This window comes from Syngnathoides biaculeatus, chromosome 5 (genome assembly GCF_019802595.1).
Source record: "Syngnathoides biaculeatus isolate LvHL_M chromosome 5, ASM1980259v1, whole genome shotgun sequence".
NCBI lineage: Eukaryota > Metazoa > Chordata > Actinopteri > Syngnathiformes > Syngnathidae > Syngnathoides > Syngnathoides biaculeatus.
Window position 1 is genome coordinate 5,321,076 of NC_084644.1, and position 20,947 is coordinate 5,342,022.

General features: G+C 45.2%; 1 protein-coding gene across 2 annotated transcripts in view; it reads left to right on the forward strand.

Moving 5' to 3' along the window:
* ptprub (protein tyrosine phosphatase receptor type Ub) overlaps window positions 1–20,947 on the forward strand; it is a 237,349-nt gene that overhangs the window by 194,805 nt on the left and 21,597 nt on the right. For both annotated transcript variants that reach the window (XM_061819017.1, XM_061819018.1), the window contains 6 exons: window positions 9,538–9,574; window positions 10,265–10,362; window positions 13,811–13,927; window positions 15,390–15,544; window positions 17,420–17,555; window positions 20,225–20,374. In XM_061819017.1, coding sequence (XP_061675001.1) covers window positions 9,538–9,574; window positions 10,265–10,362; window positions 13,811–13,927; window positions 15,390–15,544; window positions 17,420–17,555; window positions 20,225–20,374 — 693 coding nt within the window. The remainder of the gene's footprint in view (window positions 1–9,537; window positions 9,575–10,264; window positions 10,363–13,810; window positions 13,928–15,389; window positions 15,545–17,419; window positions 17,556–20,224; window positions 20,375–20,947) is intronic.

Genomic DNA, 20,947 nt, shown 5'->3' on the forward strand with positions numbered 1-20,947 from the left:
GCGGTGAGGAGCTTTCATGGAGTTCATTGGAATGGCAGAGCATTAAAATCCGGGCTAGTCTCGCTGTGGGTACTTTTGGACTTGGGGGGGGATGCATCAGTCTAGTGAAAATGATTTTGCCTGACAAGGTCAACCCGTCAAAAATGAAAGTACGTACAGTGGACATTTAGCATGAATTATTGACACCCCCCCCTCAAAAACCGTACATATAGCACAAACTATGATCTACTTTATTAGTATTTCAAAAGCTTCCAACATCTTCAAGCTTTGCTCTAGACTTAACATACAGTAACAGTATGACTGGCGATCTTAAGCTCCGCCCCCTTAGTTTCCTTGTCCCACAAGCTTCCAAAATGGCGACCGAACATAACAGGTTTGAAGTCGATTCTCTATCGCGTATTGCAGATAATATTGCGGTATGTTTTTTTTGCCAAATGCGTCAAACTTCTCCAGAGAGTTCAACAGAGAGGTCTCAAACTATTTCACGCAAGGATATGTGCAGGAAATTAAAGATTTTGACGAAATGTCAGAGTTACAGCGAAACGTTGGCGATCGATGCAAAAAAAAAAAAAAAAAAAAAAGTTTGACGGCTCACAACTTCATATTGAAATCCAACAGGATAATTTGTCGAATCGTACTATGCATGTAAAGCAGCGTGAGTACTTTTTACTTGGAAAGATCACGAGTAAGATCATCGTAGTCTTTAGAAGTGAGTTAGGTTCAATTTTCTTCAAGTGCATATCAAAAATGGTGATTAACTCGGTCAGTATGGTCGTCACCAGATGAAAAAGTTTGACTTGGCTCGTAATCGAACCCAATCCTCTGTCTTTCATCAGAATTGTACGTTCCCCAAGCACAACTGAGGACCATTTTCTTCCTAACGTTAACTTTTCCAAGCGCACACTACTGACAACCAGCATTGTTTGTGGGCCAATACGGCGAGAGGGGCGTGTCAAGCCAGGGGGTCAAGACAATGCCAGCTATCTATTATTGTAAGAGCGATTGAAAGGGCGGAAAGGTCCATTGCCAAGATGGTGCAGTCCAGTGTAAAATAATGTTCCCGACTGTCTGTGCCGGTGGAAAGATCCGACACTTTTTGGACCGCTGGGCTGACGTAGCAGTTAGCTCATCAGTGTTTACTGACAAGCATTTGCAGGATCCGCTGGACAAACAAACAACGGCACAACACCCACTTCTGTTTTTTTTTTTTCAGATTTTTCCTCTAATCGGCTCACTAGTTTGAAGCCGTGTTTAATCCTAGTTTGGCGAAACTATTGTGGGCCAAAGCAGACTTTGGGACCTCTTTGAAGACCTCCACCCCTGCTGATTGGTGATCCAAAAATCGAAGAACACTGCTGTTGGATTTGTGACCGGATGAGAAAGTTCGGGGTGCACCTTCAGCTGATTAGGCAACGAGTTTGTTTTTTCGCTATGTTTATGGTCGACAGTAACCATTTGTTTTCTTATTTAAAGAAACAAATCCAAGACAGGCGACACGGTGGTAAAGCGTTGGCCTCACAGTTTTGAGGACCCGAGTTCAATCCCGGACCCCGCCTGTGTGGACTTTGCATGTTCTCATCGTGCCTGCGTGGGTTTTCTCCAGGCACTCCGGTTTCCTCCCGCATCCCAAAAACATGCAACATTAATAGAACACTCTAAATTGCCCGTAGGTGTGATTGTGAGTGGGGCTGTTTGTCTCGATGTGACCTGCGATTGGCCGGCGACCAGTCCTGGGTGTACCCCGCCTCCTCCTGCCCGTTGCCAGCCGGGATAGGCTCCAGCACTCCCCGCGACATTCGTGAGGATAAGCGGCACAAAAAGGGGATGGATGTCTAAAATCCCAAAAGTGTCCTACATTAGTACAGACTGTGTTTTGCCGCAAAACCTTATTTTTTATTTTTTTTCCTTGTTTTTGGCAACGTTATAGAAAACCGAGAACAGGCAAGCTTTCCGCGTGAATCCGGAGGATAAAACCCAGGCCAAAAATGGCAATTATGTGGCGAGCCACTGTACGCGCGGTGATTATTTCACAACATTTTTCTATCAAAAGGAATTGCGATCCCTCGGAGCAAATGTGTTGTTTTCAAAATGGAGGTGAAGCGGAGCGAGTTGTTTTCCCCTCCTTCCTTTCCCTTTCTTTCTTCCCTCCCCTCTTTTGAGTGGCTTTGCCCGCCTGCTGGAAGAAGGGAGGCGCCGAGTTTTTGCATACGTTTGACAGCCTTCCTGCACCTGTTTAGAAAGGAAGAGCCGTTTAATGTGCCGCGGCTGTCGCCGCTGCGCTGCATTTCATCGCATCCGCAGAGAAACTGTCAAAAGTCGCACTTTGGCGGATCAAACCGACGCGGCATGAATGATGCTCCGTGCACGCGTTCATCATATCAGTGCATCCACTCAAAATTGACTCATTAGATTCATCCTGTAAAATTCTATAGTTTTGTTTCTCAATGTATCATCAACGTATTGGCATGATTATATTAAAAAAATAATAATAAATTGCAAAATACAAAGTTTTGACATCGTGACACTAATTTTAGCAAGTTTAAACGTACGTAAATTCACACTGGGTACATTTGACTGAATCCTGCCTTTTAACTGGCATTTTGTCCTCGTGACCAAAATTTTGACGTTGGGTGTAAAATGTCCTGAAATAGCTTCCTGGGATTTTTCTTTACCGTAATTTCCGGCCTACAAGGCGCGACTTTTTCCCACACGCTTTCAACCTTGCGGTTTATGGGGTGATGCGGCTAATTTGTGCGGTTTTCACAAACGGGCCGCAAGGGGGCACTCGAGCGGAAATGGTAAGAGAGACCGGTGGAATTTATGTGCCGAGGAAGTGACTTTTACCAGTCTGGCCCTGTTAGTTCTGCGCAAGCGTGTTACTGTTGTGTCTCAGTGATTTTTACCGGCCCTGTTAGCGCGACACAAGCATTAGCGTTACCGCGGCGCTAAAGTTAGCATTAGCATTAGCGTTACTGCGGCGATGTGAGCGTTTAACTCTCGGCGTACCGTCTTTCTTTGTAAATATCTCGTGTTTCAATGTGGACATTTGTGGCTTTTCCACAGCTGCGGCGTATATGTGTACCAAATGTTATTTCCTTTACAAGCGTACTGGGTGAGGCTTATAAACAGGTGCGCTCTGTAGGCCGGGAATTACAGTACTCAACGCGCATGTGTATTGGGTAATTTTTTTTTCATTTTTTTTTTTTTTGGGGGGGGGGGAGTCTTATTTTCGAGAGGCCTTTATTTGCACAAAGGGTTGCATAAATATGGAACTCGACAAGCTGGACCCCGTTAATGTGTCAGTCGATAATCGTTTGTGATTTCAACGCCACGGGCACCTTTTGCATACCTTCTAGAAACTGATTATTTATAATATAGACAGATTAAGGTCAAATGTTTTATCTGTAAATGGCCAACTGAAGTGGTGAAAGATTTTGAAGAAATATACACAGTATGTATTTTAAAGGTCAAGTGTCATCATCAACATTAACATTCTAAAATAGATAGTGAAATGAAAAATACATATAACATTATTCACTTCAATGTTTATCTGAAAAAATAAATATGAGCGCAATGTTGCGGAAGTGGTCCAAGTGGTAGCCATATTGGCTGTATCTCCTGCCCGTGACATCACCTTATGATATTTGCCATTGAAAACACAGTCTGGCCCCAACTGTGGGAGACAAACACGCCCCTTCTGACAAGCAAGCTCTTTTCGAAGAGTGAAGTTACTGGGGCAATATTACCCTATTGTTTCGAGCCATATTTAAATGATATGCGGATCGCGGCCAAACCACCTCCCCGCCCGATCCACCTCTGCGCGGCAGTGATAAAAACAACGCTGCCCACGAGCGACCACGACGCTGCGGCCAAACCGCCTCCCCGTCCGATCCACTTCCGCGGTGGAAAAGAGACACCGCGGCCGGCTCAGCCTTGTCGACAAGGCCGGTGACGAGTCACAAGGCCTGCGGAGGCCGCACGGAAGCCTTCTGATGTGCACATTGACACATTTAGCACCCCTGATTTACGGATTACGCCCCCCCCCCCCCCCCAGTCCCCAACTATTGTTTTTTTTTTTTTTAATTAGTATTTGTATACACACACCTACCTGTCATTTGGAACCCACGAAGCTCTCGTCCTTTGGACCCGTGCAATCCATTTTTCACGACGAACCGGGTCTTTTTGAAAAATATGAAGAATGAATCCATCCTCCCGAGTGTTCGAACAAAATCCAGCAATACAACGAGCCGGCGTTTTGGCTAACACGAAGGAACGGCGAGCTACCTTTCAGAAGGTAAAACTAGTATAAACATACGAGACCGCTTGAGTGCGCTACTGCCGTGTACGACCACTTCCTGCTTCTTCTCGAAAACAAATCCCTCGAGATGGCTAGAGTTACAAAATTCCATATACGTCAAAATCATGTTTTGTGGTGGGGAAAAAAACAGATGGGTCCATAAAGGCTACCTTCTTTTCATTAATAACACACTAAAAATCATCCATTTCATGACACTTGACCTTTAAATTAGTTTATATTTATAGATTTGTCCAGAGCAAGACTTCTTTTTTCTTTTTCAAGTTTATGATTCATTATATTTGCCATAAATTTCAGGGGCGAGGGTTATTTCCATCCTCCGACAACATTTTGCCACCTCCGTCATTTGGAACACCGGCAAATGCAAATAAAATGCCGTTTTCCGTCCTCGCACGCTTGACAAGTTTGTACAATTCCGAGACTCGAAAACGCGATTAGATGTACGGGAAGCGTCCTGACGGCGAAACGTACGTCCTGTCAACTCCGGCGCACCACCCACATGACTTTTCATAATCACAAGCGCGCGCACGCCTTCCCACCTTGTCTGTGAAGCAAGCTGTCTAGCAAAAAGCTTCTTTCATTAACTAGCATATATGTCTTCTTTTTCTACTCCCCTCCCCATTTCCTCAACCTTGCACCCCTGTAGATTCGGATTAACAGGGAAGTAAGTACTTCACCGCTTGTTCTTCTGCCTGCCATCGCTCGAATCCCCCCTTCCCCCCCCCCAACCCACTTCTCTTTCCACACTCCTCTATCCACAAATGCTCAGTGTCATCAGGGTTGTGTTTATTTAACACGAAAAGGAGGAGAGGGGGGGGGGGGGAGAAAATGCCTTAATATTTTGAAATGAACATAAGTATGAGAGTCCTCTCAGCGCTGAGGACCCCGCTGTCTTTGTCGGTCCTCTCTAAGTGGCCTGGGAAGGAGGTTTAGTTGCCATGGTGACCGTTTCACCGGAGGAAGGGGGAAGGAAGCGTCTGTCTGCGCTGGTAGGTTGGCGGGGGGGGGGGGGGGGGGGGGGGGCAAGAGGAATTGTGGATAGCAGGCCTGGTCATCCATCTCCATTCCAACATTCCCCCTCTCCCCCGATGATCTGAATCTGCGTACAACTCAGTTTAGCATCATGAGCAACACAAACGCGCTTATTATTTATTAGGCTTGACAGCTTTTACGACAACAAATATCAAATACGTGCCATGAAGAACATCTTTTTGTTTTTAGAATTTCTTCTGATTATTTCCAACTGACGTTTGCCGAAAAAGTCCAGGGGTGCACATAACAATTTTGGTCTCAAAGGGGCATTTGAGGTTTTTGCTTTATTATTATTATTTTTTTTAATCACCCACCAACCCCACCAGGTGGACAAAAACCTTCCGGCAATGGCCGTGAACGGCACCTGCGAAGTGCGCAATCGCACAGGGCGGAACGAAAATGCGATGTGTAAAAGCAGAACGTGTCCGTCAAATCATCTGTACAGATTTGTAAATAACTAGAGACAAGCTAATCATTTTTATTTTTATTGTGACATTTTTATCATCGTTGCCATACATCCTTTTCATTACTTACATACTTTCTAGACAAGTGAAAGAATAAAACTTGTTTGGTTTTTGTTTTGTTGTAGAACCTGAGACTCATTTTTTTTCTTTGAGAAATTATTGTATGCGCTTTGCATTTTATTGGTCTTAGTCTGCACCAGTTCACAGCTTTTTTGTCGCAATAGAGATTCTTATAGTATGGGAGTAAACATGTCAAAATATATATTTTATTATAATGTATCGTTGTCTGAAATTCAACCGGCTACAATCCGCTGTCTGAAATTCACCGTCTGTGTCACCAGGGCAGGGTTACTTCAGGTCAGAATCGAACAGCCAGCCAATCACAGTCACGTGATGTCACGTGACTAAGAAAGCGTAACCGCGATTGGCTGGGTGTTCGGTTCTGACCTGAAGTAACCCTGCCCGGTGGCACAGACGGTGAATTTCAGACAGCGGATTGTAGCCGGTCATATTTTTAACAGTGAAAAGTTACACTCAAATACAACTATTGAAAATGGGATCACTTTACATTTCAAATTGAAATCCCGTTTTCTGTGGCATTTCACATTCAAATCCTGGTGGCACATATTTACCGCGTTTTCCGCACTATAAGGCGCACCTTCAACGAATGGCCTATTTTAAAACTTTTTTCATATATAAGGCGCATAGAATAGACGCTACAGTAGAGCTTGGGGTGACGTTATGCATCGCATTAGATGGTGCCGCACTAAAGGCTCAATATTGATCCATGTATAAGGCGCACCGGATTATAAGGCGCACCGTCGGCTTTTGAGTGAATTCAAGGCTTTTCGGTGTGCCTTATAGTGCGGAAAATACGGTACTTCCATGTTCTAGACACATTGTACATTATTGCATACCTTGGATTCCGCATATACCTGAACTGACACTGATTTGATAATGCTGTGAGGCATTAAATTGTCACTATTAGTTATGTATTCCTCGTTTATGACAAAAGGGTGAGGACCACGGCCCACACTGCATGAACGACAACACTACTCGAGCCCCGTTCACTGCCCCCCCCCCCCCCAAACCAGATACAAAATGCAAAACGCTTGGTCGGCAAAGGTGCCTGAATGTTTTTCACTGTTATTATTTTTACCACTTATGTGCACCCCTGCTTATGTTTATCTCCGCAATAAACTTAACGGCATCCGTGAGCTACCGGGTAGAAGTTTTTTTTTTTTTTTTTTTTTTCAGGAAATGAGATGTCTTTCTCCTTGCAAGGTTAGATAAACTGACACTTCTTTTCAGGAGGACGCTTGCTCATCCTCTGTGTCCACGCATTAAACTCCCCCAGGTGATGTTTTGTCGTGTTTATTCCTCCCAAGACTGTGAAGGTGACTTCATTGTTAATCCATGTTCACCTCATCCCCCGCCATCCACACACCAAAGGCTGCGCCAGGCCTTAACGCGAAGGATCTGAAGAATATGATTTCTCAGAGGCTTGCACCTAATCATTTGGGGAACCTATGCAAGATTCTTTTTGAAGACATCTTATTTGTGAAGGAAGGGAAAAAAAAGGGGCGGGGGGCGAGCTTGATGATCTTCGCTGTAGTTCTACTTTGCATTTAAAATTAAGAGCCGTTTGTTTGAACCGCAGCCACAGTTGTGGACACATGTTGTGTTTCATTAACTTTGTTTTCATGTTTTGGATTCATATTGCTTCTAATTTGTTGGAATATACAGTGAAGAAAATAAGTATATGAACACCCGGCCATATATTGCAAGTTCTCCCACTGAGAAATCATGGAGGAGTTTTCATCGTCGGTGGATGTTCACTGTGAGAGAGATCATCTGAAAAGAAAAATCCAGATATCACAATGTATGGGTTTTTTCTTAACGATTTATTTCTGTGATACAGCTGCAAATAAGTATTTGAAGACCTGTCCATCAGCTAGAATTCTGACCCTGACTTGAAAAGAGCTGGGACCACCGTTTCCAAGGTGACGTCATTGTTTGAAATCGTTTGAAATCATGCATGGCACGGAAGGTTCCCCTGCTTAAACCAGCACATGTGAAGGCCCGTCTTAAGTTTGCCAATGACCATTTGGATGCTACAGAGGAGTCATGGGAGAAGGTTTTGTAGTCGGATGACACCAAAATGGAACTTTTTGGTCATAGTTCCACTAACCGTGTTTGGAGGAAGCCCAATGATGAGTTCCATCCCAAGAACACCGTCCCTACTGTGAAGCATGGGGGTGCTAGCATCATGCTTTGGGGGTGTTTTTCTGCACGTGGGACGGGACGACTGCACTGTACTAAGGAGAGGATGACCCCGGCCGTGTATTGTGAGATTCTGGGGAACAACCTCTTTCCCTCAGTCAGAGCGTTGAAGATGAGTCGTGGATTGCGTCTTTCAACGTGACATTGACCCGATGGACACAGGCAGAAAAACCAAGGAGTGGCTCCGCAAGAAGCATATCAAGGTTCTGGTGTGGCCTAGCTAGTCACTTCCAGACCTAAACCCAATAGAAAATCTTTGGAGGGAGCTGAAACTCGGTGTTTCTCAGCGACAGCCCAGAAACCTGTCTGCTCTAAAAAAGATCTGTGCGGAGGAGTGGGCCAAAATCCCTCCCGCAGTATGTCCAAACCTGGTGAACAACTACAGGAAACGGTTGACCTCTGTAATTGCAAACAAAGGCCACTGTACCAAATATTAAAAAAAAAAAATTCTCAGGTGTTCAAATACTCATTTGCAGCTGTGTCACACAAATAAATCATTAAAAAATTATACATTGGGATTTTTCGATTATCTCTCCCGCAGTGGACATGCACCTACGATGAAAATTCAGACTCCTCCATGATTTCCAAGTGGTAGAACTTGCTACATAGCATGGTGTTCAAATACTTATTTTCTTCACTGTACATATTTGGTTCAAAATTCGCCAGAACATTGGTATGCTTGAGAGAAATGTAGAGTAGAGTTTTGTAAGTAACTTTTTTTTATATAAAAAGTTGTATTTGGTGGTCTGGGGTAGCCAAAAGATTTCAAGTTTAACTCCGCCTGATTACTGACAAGCACAACAAATGCCACCTGTCATCTGTCATTATTTAAATGAGAACAGAGGAGGAATTTGTAGTTTTGATGTTCTCAATTATCAACAAACAATCGCCGACCTGAGCGGAGTGCCGGGAGAGGGCGTGGCTTCATTCGGCCAATCGCGAGCTGCGTGAACACGCTCGAGGGAGGTTTTAGCCAATCCATCACAGTCTGTGCATCGACGAGCTTCTCCAAATTCCGTGATGTTTCTCCATGTCAACAGCAAAAAATATTTCTGTTGCTTTAAAATGAAAAAACCTGATGTTCCTTCTAAGTTCTATCAATTCCCTTGGAAAGTTTCCCACTGAAAACGCAGCGTTAATCTTTTTTTGACCAGGCATCTCGGTATTGTTCATTGGGTCGGCTCCACTTCACCGGGGGATAAACCTCGCCGAAGGAATCGCATTTTGACACATTTATTGCCGTCGGGCCGCGACGGGGGTCTTAAGAGTGTGACTTCTGGCGGAGGGCCGCGAGTGCAAAAGATACGAGTCAGCAGAAGGTCAGAAAGCGCTAAAACGCGGCGCAGCCGCCGTCAGGGAAGCGGGCGAGATGATGGGAGGAAACTCGGCTGTGTGGGAGACAGATGGCTTACTCAGCGTGTCGTGCCTCTTTTTCTCTTTCAGGGCTACCATCGATCCAACCACTTCATCGCCTCTCAGGGTGAGTGTCCTCGTAGTATTGTGTGTGTGTGTGTGTGTTCTTGATAATGAGCCGGGGTGTCATAAACGAAGGATTACGTAGCCCGTGAGCCCACTCATGCGCGGGCGTATTCAAAGGTGTTATTGTGACTGGATTATTAATTAATCACGGGGAGAGAGGAGATAATTAACGCATTCGTGGGATTCTCCCGGTCTCGGCGGCGAGCACGTGTGGTTCATCCACGTCGTTGGCCGTGAACTCGTTGGAGATTGCGCTCCGCTGGCTCCAAATCGTTAGGAGGAGCGTCAGTTCCTTGGCAGCTCCTGTCACTAAGTCACTCAACGATCGCTCTTTCGCTGAGATGAAACGAGGAAGTGAGAAGAAAATAAAAAAGACGCCAATGGGCTCTCGGTCCCCGCTCCCTTCTCGTTTTAAAGTTGCTTCTTGCTCCTTTAAGCGCCTCAAAGATGATTGATGTTCCTCCAGGCTTTCATCATCACCGACTGTTGTTTTGTCACCCGTCTCGTCTTTCTTCTGCCGGCAACTCCCGCTGTATAGCTTTATTAACGGCGCAATCAATCAAAGATTCGACCGTCAGAGAGGAAGGACACCGAGAGGTCCCGATAATCCGGGAGTTCTCCAGGCGGCGGCTCCCTCATTGAGATGACGGCCGTTTGATGCGGCGCTTTCTTCTTTCCCTCTGCCTACCAGGACCCAAGCAGGAGACGCTTTATGATTTCTGGAGGATGGTGTGGCAGGAAAATTGTTTCAGCATCGTCATGATCACGAAGCTGGTGGAAGTTGGCAGGGTAAGAAATGTGCACCCTTCTTTTCCGCCGAGCGTTGTGTACAAATGAACAGTTTTTTGGGGGTAATTCATCCAAAAAAACGGTGACGTCACGTGCACGAGTTCTATACAGGAGAAAATGAGCGGGCCTGGGGGACACCTAAACAACCCGTAAAGAGCATTTTTTGACCTGCAAAATGGCGCCGTGAAAATGTCGACGTCACGTAGCGCAAGCTCTATTCGTGACCTTGTGACTAATTTTATGAACAAGTGGGGTGTGCAGACAAATGGCGGCGAGTCTCACAGAGGAACTTTCAATACATTCATATATATATATATATATATATATATATTCTCTTTGTTTAATCAAGTTATACCATTGTATCTCAAAAATGTACAAATTATTTATGCTGCATTGTGCCCACAAAGGCAATCGGCAAAGAGGAGAACATAAGTTTCTCTGCGCAGTAAAGATGATTCTACGGCAATATGGATATTACCATCCGGGATGGGGAAAAATAAATAACCATACCAGTTCAATAATCACTGAGACTAGTTATTTTTACATTTTTCAAAAGACACAAGTCAGCAGATATGTTATGATTCGGTGAAAAATCGATCACACATTTGTGATGGAACATACATACATACATTTACTTAATAGTATTGTAGTAATGATTACTTTGTGTGTTACGCACTACTTATAAGGCACATATTATCCGAACGTCTCGCATTCATCACAGGCTGTCCAGGTTTGTTCTTTTGGGGTCACGTGCCGTAAGCACGATGCATTCGACCGTAAGTGGCCCCATTTTCCCCATCGCCTCAATGGATGGTTAAAATGGCGCCATTTTGGAGCAGCGGCCCTGCGTGCAATTTGCAGTCGACAAAGAAGCGGCGGACGTTTTCGGGGCCAGGCCGGGTAACGTCGTCTTTCGACAGTTGATTACGCCGCGTCAATGAAACTCTGGAAAAACAACGCAGCCCAGCAGATAGCCTCCCTTTTACAAAAAAAAAAAAAAGAAAATTGCAGACTTTTTGGCCTTTGGTACATGAGCTGTCAAGTCATGTTTTGAAGACGCAAAATGTGAACAGCAGCAACTATCCATCTTGTCAGGTACACAATCAAATTGTGGCTGTATGAGCAGCCACCATTAGAGATGGATGATAAATGTTATGTGTACCTTTCTACTCCTTTACTTGTGCGTAGCCCAATTTGAAGTATTTTATTGATCAGATTTTCAATCAGTGACATCACACAAAAAAAAAACTCTCTGCAAAAAGGGCACTTTAGTCCAACGAAAAACCCAATTTCTCCAAACCCATCATCTGATTATTTTTTTTTTGGGTGCCTTATTCTTTATTTTGAAAAGCTTTTCACGTTGCTGTTTCATGCGGAATTATTTAGATCAAGGGTCTGCAACCTATGGCTCGCGGGCCATACCTGGCTCTTTCGGTGTGGTAGCGTATGGCTCGCAGAGCGCTCATAACGACATACCGTCGATCGCGTGACGGCGTGAACATTTTGGCAGCACACGTAACTTTCGGCAACAACGACGCGCTCTTCTCCTTAGTTTACCATGCACCGCCCCCCCTCCGCTCATAAAGGGGTACACTCATGCTTACAAATGTTACAGTCCTTACGCAACCCATTATTGTTGTTTATAATGACAGCGTGCTTATGCGTCGGCCGCCATCGGAATTTTTTTTTACATAAGCATTGTTGGCGAGCGCACATCAGTGAGGAGAAATGGGAAAAAAAATGAAACCTGCAGACCACCTGATTGTGAAAACTTGGAACGCACTTCGCGTGTGAGTATTGCTGTACTGACAATGTTTGGTGCTACCCACGCATATGAAAAGTATTTCTCACATTTAAAACATTAAGACCAACCTACATTCACGAATAACAGATGGAAGTCTCAAAGGCTGCATGAAGTTTAATTTAATGACGTATGAAACGGACAACAAAGCCATCAGCAAAGAAGTCCCACTAATAAGTATTTTTGCCATCATTGGTTAGCTACAGCATAATGTTATTTATATGCAGTTAGAGGCTTATTGTACTCTTAAATTATTGGTCTTACATAAAATGCACAAATACAACCCTAACCCTGTACTTACTTTGAAAAATATTGTATGACTCATTTAGAATTACATTTTAAAGTATTTTCCGTTTTCAGCTCTCTCAGCCGAAAAGGTTCCCGACCCCTGATTTCGATTGTTGATGGGTGATTTTTCTTTGTGGTATTTTTCACATCGCTTTTTAACAAATGCTAAATTGTAATTTTCCAGTGAAGATCAATATCAAACAACTGAAGATTGCATTCAAAAATAACAACGTATGTGAGCAGGGGTGCCCAGACTTTTTTTACCCCAAGATTGACTTTTCAAGCAGACAGCCTCTCGGGAGCTACCGATGACCGGATTGGGGTGGGGTGGGGGGGGGGGGTGATGCTCCCAAACAGTTTTAAGGTTAATGTTATGTTATCTTTAAAATACGGAATTAGCTTTTTGTGCACTGTATTGTCTGTGCTTTCATCCTGGATCAGGCTGTGCTAAGGTGGAATTTTCAAATGACACAAAATCTCATCCTGCACTTTCGACTTTAGACCTTTCCCACTCGGAAACAAAGAAAATCTCATCCAGTTTAACCACTTTTTCTTCGATTATTCACATACTCCGCCAGTCATTGCATCTTAAAACAACAGCATTTCTTTTTTTTTAACTTTCTCCATTAATGTCTAAAGTAAACGTAAGCAGCATGTCTCGCTCGTCTTTGCTCTACGTCGCCCAGACCGTGTTGCTAACTAAAGCAGCGCCGGTGGTGGACGCTGTCATTATAAAACACATTGATGGGCTGCGTAAGTACTGTAACATTTGTAATTATGAGTGTACATCTTTAAGAGCGGTGGGGTAAAGGTAAATTAGAGAAGGTGCCAGTGTGCTGCCTAAAAGAAACCAGTGGCTTCTTCTTTTCATTTTTCACTGTACGTATGTGAATTGTGCCATTGGATGTAACAACTAGTCATCCCTCACTCATTGAATCACATTGCAAAATGCGACAAACTGAATAGCTCGATGTTTTGCTTTCAAATTCCATGGCATTATTATTACTTCTTTTGGCCGCAACGCAGAATATCTGGAAAGATATTACATCAGCGGTGCACAATTGCGCACACACGCAGTTTAAAGGGAACATTGGCTCTGATGTCTTTTTTTGGCACGCCGTCCCACGATCGAAGACGACTGGTCGATCGCAATTGACACAATGAGCACCCCTGCTTCAGACATTTAGAAAAATGTGCTACTCTAGTGCACTGGGGGGCTGAAACAACCGCGCACCCCTCAGTTTGAAGACCGCTAGACTCTCGTCGTTATTACAGTATTTTAAAACATGTATTGATTCTTTTGATGGGCGACTCTATGGAATAACTACTAACAAGAAATCTGATATTTTTCATCTGCAGGTGAAATGCTGTAAATACTGGCCCGATGACAGCGAGATGTACGGCGACATCAAAATCACGCTGCTTAAAAGCGAGACGCTCGCCGAGTATACGGTCCGCACTTTTGCCTTGGAGAGGGTGAGTTTGTCATCGACGCGCGCATTTTGCTCTCGCAATAATTACCCTTGCGCGAAATCCAATTGATGATGAACAGCTTCATGTGCGATGGCATCTTTTTTTGCAAAACCCAATTTTAACACTGCAGTAATCCCTCGTATTTCGCTGTTATTTGGTACCAGACCCACCCGCGAAAAGTAAAAAAGCGTGAAGTGGGGGTAAATGGTGTGTGTGTTGTGTTTTATCTGTCTATCTGTCTATCTGTCTATCTGTCTATCTATCTATCTATCTATCTATCTATCTATCTATCTATCTATCTATCTATCTATCTATCTATCTATCTATCTATCTATCTATCTATCTATCTATCTTTGTGGCGGCATTGGCCTCACAGTTCTGAGGATCCGGGTTCAATCCCAGACCCACCTGTGCGGAGTTTGCATGTTCTCCCCGTGCCTGCGTGGCTTTTCTCCGGGCACTCCGGTTTCCTCCCACATCCCAAAAACATGCAACATTACTTGGACACTCTAAAGTGTGATTGTGAGTGCGGCTGTTGTTCTCTATGTTCCCTGCGATTGGCTGGCGACCAGTTCAGGGTTTAACCCCCCCTCCTGCCAGTTGACAGCCGAGATAGGCTCCAGCTCGCCTCGCGACCCGCGTGAGGATAAGCGGCAAAGAAAATGGATGGACGGGTGCGTCCTGTGGATCATTACAAACCAAATTTTACAGTTTTCCTGAAGTAAGCCCTCACGTAAAAAAAAAAAAAATAGCGTCTTAAAAACGGATTAAATACTCGACAGAGTTTGCTGCAGATATGCGTTGAGGGTCACGCGCTAATCTGGAGAATTAACGGCCATTATAGCGACGCCGCTGCCCGTCTCCCCAGCATTGGCCCGGTTGGCCTTCTTTCCCATCTGTCAATCTCCCGGGGATCCTCGCTGGAGGAGCTCCAAGCGACAGCGGCACAAACGCGACATTATCGACACACCGCCGCACGCCGCTGTTTATTCAAATCAGCAAGAATTTCGGAGCCGGCGTCAGCTCGTTTTTATAGAGACTATATTGGGCGCGGGGGGGGGGGGAATGGGGTGGATTTCTGTCTTCAACAAATCTTTGCTTTGCAGCTTTATTTTGTCATCTCGCTATAGAGGGAGAAATCGTTGTGTGACTGCAGCCAGGACCCCCCCCTGAGCTCAGAGGGACCTGAGTTATTCCTTTCCACGTCTGGAAAAACCGCATCTGCTGCGAGTCTGCGACGCCCCGAGGCCCAACTGTCCTCGAAGACCTAAGACCCCCCCCGTATAAATAATGCCCACAGCCAAGAAGTCTGTCACATCTATCACAGAGGGGGGAACATCACTGAATAGACGGGAACGCATCTTGGGGGGGAAAAAAAAAGAAAATGAGGGGGGGGGGGGGGCCGTGGCTGTGATGCAAAATGCTGTGTTTTACACGCTCATGGTAACGATGTTTTTGTTGACAGAGAGGATACTCGACCAAGCATGAGGTCCGTCAGTTTCACTTCACATCCTGGCCCGAGCACGGGGTGCCCTATCACGCCACTGGACTGCTGGCTTTCATCCGGAGAGTCAAAGCCTCCACGCCTCCCGACGCCGGTCCTGTGGTGGTCCACTGCAGGTAACCTCGTACTTGCCACCTTTTAGCATCATCGAGGCACGCACTCACGACGTAAAGCACGTCTATTTTGTGTTGGGGGCGGGGGGGGGGGGGGACAAAAGAAAAGGAAATGATTTTGAATAACATTTAAAATGAAACAATTGCAGTTGTCGCTTCGTCTCTCTCTGAGGAGTCCACGAGAGGCTGATTGAATTTTGCAGGAAGTTGCAAACTCCTTGCCCTTTAAACGAATTCAATGCATACAGAAAGTAGCCACTTTTCCCACATTTCGTTTTCCATCCATTTCCTTCGCCGCTTATCCTCACGAGGGTCACAGGGAGTGCCGGAGCCTATCCCACCTGTCAACGGGCAGGAGGAGGCGGGGTACACCCTGAACTGGTCGCCAGCCAATCGCAGGGCACATCGAGACAAATAGCCGCACTCACAATCACACCTACGGGCAATTTAGAGTGTCCAATTAATGTTGCATGTTTTTTGGGGATATGGGAGGAAACGGGAGTGCCAGGAGGAAACCCACGGAGGCGGGTCCGGGAAAATAATACTTCTTTTTAATCAATACAAGGCAGTCACCACCTGTATGTTTGTTTGTTTGTTTTAGCGGCATCACAACTGAAACTTTTCTGACACATAAATATGCCACATCCCATTAAAAAAAATTATCAATAAGACAATGAAGTGACGTTTACTTTCAATTCATTGCTCGTGCCCATCTCCAATCACCTCATCTTGTCACGAGCCGCCGGCGCGCAAGAGGACCCAAATGCGGGACTCCGAGGCAAAGGCATAATGTCCAGTGGGTTTTTATTTCAGAAGTAGTGTCCGCACACGGTAACGCGGTGCAAACTCACACATGCAAGGCAACGAACTGGCAAAAACTCCAACTTAAATACCGGTCTAATTACAGTCCTAATGTGAAACAGCTGTGAGCAGTGACCAGAGCGGTGGTGTGGCCACGCCCCTCTTGGCAGTGTTCAAGCCTTGCTCATGACACATATCAAATTTGTTATATGTCATGTCATGATCCAGACCGCCAATCTTCACAAGGGTTTGCAGGAAAGCTGGAGCCTATCCCAGCTAGCTTCGGGCGAAAGCCGGACTACACCCTGTACTGGTCGCCAGTCAGTCGTAGGGCAGATAGGACAGAATCGATCCCACGCTGCCTGAACCAATGGCAGGCGTGTGTACCACTACACCACCAGTGACCCTCAAATTTGTCGCATAATCACTGTATCGTCAATACATTATGACTGGCATACTATATCATTATTATGATGCCCGCCCCAATTGCCTTGTTGATTATGTTCACAACATCATCATTTGCTTTATTCGGTTCCGAAGAAGGCAGGTTGCCGTTTACGTCTTCAAAAAGCATGCCCGGATTTCAACCCCTGCAAAGTTTCTGCAAGAACAAACCGCAATTCAGTCGCAGGAGTGCTGACACCAGCACATGGATCACTTAAAGTCGAAAAACTGTATAAATGCAGCAAGAATACTGTCTAGTCAACCTTATTCAGCGGAACACAATTGGTGGCTTTTTTTTTTTTTTTTTTTTTTTTTTTGCAATACTGATATTATAAAGCACCGACGTAGGCGGCTGTGGGTTTTCAAGCCACCTGCCGGTGTTTCATATCTTCCAGATGCTTTTAAAATTCACAAAACATTTTTTTGTCCAGCACTTCGAGTTCAATTAATTTCTCCTTAGTTGCTAATGATGACCGGCCGCAAACACGTTGGGGAGAAACCACCGGACGGAATTTCAACAATGACCAAGAAATAAATCTTGTTTTCCACACATCAAAAATGTCTTTTTTTCGAAGCTTTTATTAATTTAAAACTCAAAGTCACTCCTAACGATGTTCTTTGTTCGTTTGGCAGCGTCGGGGCGGGCCGCACGGGCTGCTACATCGTGCTGGACGTCATGTTGGACATGGCTGAGTGTGAAGGTGTGGTGGATATCTACAACTGCGTGAAGACGCTCTGCTCTCGGCGCATCAACATGATCCAGACGGAGGTCAGAGCGATGCGTCCGTCCGTCCGTGTTCAGTGTCACTTATCCTCGTGAGGGTTGCAAGAGAGCTGCAACTGATTTTGGGGAGAGGTGGGAACAAATTAGTATTTGAACACCAATGTTATGATTTGGTACACTAGCCTTTGTTTGCAATTACAGAGGTCAAACGTTTCCTGTAGTCGTTCACCAGGTTTGCGCACACTGCGGGAGGGATTTTGGCCCACTCCTCCACACAGATCTTCTCTAGATCGGACAGGTTTCTGGGCTGTCGCGGAGAAACACAAAAGATTTTCTATTGGGTTTAGGTCTGGAAGTGACTAGCTAGGCCACACCAGAACCTTGATATGCTTCTTACGGAGCCACTCCTTGGTTTTCCTGGCTGTGTCCTTCGGGTCATTGTCATGTTGAAAGACCCACCCGTGACCCAAGACTGAGGGAAAGAGGTTGTTCCCCAGAATCTCACAATACATGGCCGCGGTCATGCTCTCCTGAATACAGTGCAGTCGTCCTGTCCCACGTGCAGAAAAACACCCTCAAAGTATGATGCTAGCACCCCCATGCTTCACAGTAGGGATGGTGTTCTTGGGATGGAATTCATCATTCGTCTTCCTCCAAACACGGTTGGTGGAATTATGACCAAAAAGTTCCATTTTGGTATCATCTGACTACAAAACCTTCTCCCATGGCTCCTCTGAATCATCCAAATGGTCATTGGCAAACCTAAGACGGGCCTTGACATGTGCTGGTTTAAGCAGGGGAACCTTCCGTGCCATGCATGATTTCAAACCATGACGTCAACAGTCACCTTGGAAACTGTGGTCTCAGCTCTTTTCAAGTCATTGACCAAATCCTGTCATGTAGTCCTGGGCTGATTCGTCACCTTTCTAAGGATCACTGAGACCCCACGAGGTGACATCTTGCACGGGGCTCCACTCCGATTTGAGATTGACCGTCATGTTTAGCTTCTTCCATTTTCTAATGATCGCTCGCAACAGTGGACCTTTTTTCACCGAGCTGCTTGGCAATTTCTCCGTAGGCCTTTCCAGCCGAGTGGAGTGGTACAATTTTGTCTCTGGTGTCTTTGAACAGCTCTTTGTTCCTGGGCATGTTACAAGTTTGAGTCTTACTGATTGTACGGTGTGGACGGGTGTCTTTGTGCAGCAAACGACCTCACAAAGGTGCATCTGATTCGGGATAATACCCGGAGTGGAGGTGGACTTTTAAAGGTTGACTAACAGGTCTTTGAGGGTCAGAATTCTAGCTGATAGACAAATGCAAGACTTCAAGGCAGAGGCATAATGTTCAATGTAGTTTATTCCCGAAACTGGGTCATAGCAGGGGAACCTTCCGTGCCATGCATGATTTCAAGCCATGACAGCTCTTTGGTCTTGACCATGTTACAAGTTTGAATCTTACTGATTGTACGGGGTGAACAGAGGTCTTTGTGCAACTAAGGACCTCATACAGGTGCATCTGAGTCAGGATAATACATGGAGTGGAAGTGGACCTTTCAAGGTGGACTAAGAGGTCTTTGAGGGTCAGAATTCTAGCTGATAGAGAGGTCTCATACATTGTGATTTCCGGATTTTTCTCTTCAGATGATCTCTCTCACAGTGGACGTGCACCTACGATGGAAATTTCAGACCGCTCCATAATTTCTAAGTGGGAGAACTTGCAATATAGCAGGGTGTTCAAATACTTATTTTCTTCACTGTATGTATATATATATATATAAATATATATATACATATAATAACAACCGTCCTCCATTTAAAATGTTGGCAGGATTGGTGTATTAAATATCCATTTCAGCATCTTGTTAGGAAATCCAGTGAGTCTGCTTTTTTGTTTTTTGTTTTTTTTTTTGCTATCCTCTTCCTCAGGGACAATAATAAAGGTCAAAGTCGTCGTGCGAGTGTGTGCTGCGTCGGCACGTCCTGTTGTTTAGATGTGCGGATCATTTGCATATTTAACATTTATTATGCAAATGCAACGTTGGCATCACCGTTTATTGCATTTGTAGCAATTTGCCGCCTTCCCTTAATTAAAAACCTTGCCGTCCCCAAATGTTTGTTTCCTTGAAGACGTGTTTATTCTACTACACCTTTGTTACGCGATAATTAACTGAGAACAACGCAGGTCACTGCGTTTCAACCAATGTTGTATTGAGTACCGTAATTCCCGGCCTACAGAGCGCACCTGCTTATAAGCCTCGCCCAGTCAAGGAAATACCATTTGGTACATACAAAAGCTGCAGCTGTGTGAAAGCCGCAAGTGTCTACGTTGAAACACGAGATATTTCCAAAGAAAGACGGTGCAGCCGTGCTAATGCTAGCGGCACGGCAACTAACAGGGCCGAAGTGGTAAAAGTCTCTTCCTCGGGACATATATTCCAACGGTCTCACTCTTACCTTTTCCTGTCGAGTGCCCCCTTGCGGCCGTTAGAAAAAAAAAATGCACAAATTAGCCGCATCACCGCATAAACCTCAGGGTTGAAAGCGTGTGGAGAAAAGTGGCGGCTTATGGGCCGAAAATTGCGGTTTATTCATTTTGTGGGTGGTGTTGACTGTCCTATAATAAGCAGTTGATTTGTCACACTCGTATATTTTTTGAGGAAGACCTTTTTGAAGTACACACGCGCGTTTCTGAAGTTGTCCTCTGGTTGCTGACAGGAGCAGTACATATTCATCCACGATGCCATTCTGGAGGCCTGCTTGTGCGGCGAGACGGCCATCCTGGTGAACGAGTTCTCGGTTGCCTACAGGGAGTTGCTGAGAGTGGACTCCCAGAGTAACTCCTCGCAGCTCCGTGAGGAATTTCAGGTCAGGATTGCTCTGGAATTTTCACCCAACTGGGGGGAGAGGGACACTGGTTCACATTTTAGAACGATTTTTCCCCAGAATAAATAATTAAAATACAAATCAAATCTTCTCCAGCCAAACTGTTCCCATGAAAAGAAAAATGATTTGAAGTCAAAATTGTAATCACGAACAAAGCGATATGAGTTCGGAAGCGGAATGAGTTAAGTACCACTTGATTCGAACCAGTCTGTCCTGTCATTCAAGTACTGAAATAATCCCTCTCTACTTCGCGGATCACCTTTTGCGGATTCAGTGCATCGACGGCTTTCTGGACACCCCCCACCTCAAAAGGAAGGCGCATTGACAGGGTATAATGCGGCATCCCTAGCAAGACGACATGGACTAATGAAACAAAAATGAATCGATTCATCCATTTTCTTTGCCGCTTAGCCTCACGAGGGTGGCGGGGAGTGCTGGAGCCTATCCCGGCTGTCATCGGGCAGGAGGCGGGGCAACACCCCGAACTGGTTGCCAGCCAATCGCAGGGCACATCAAGACAAACAGCCACACCCACAATCACACCTATGGGCAATT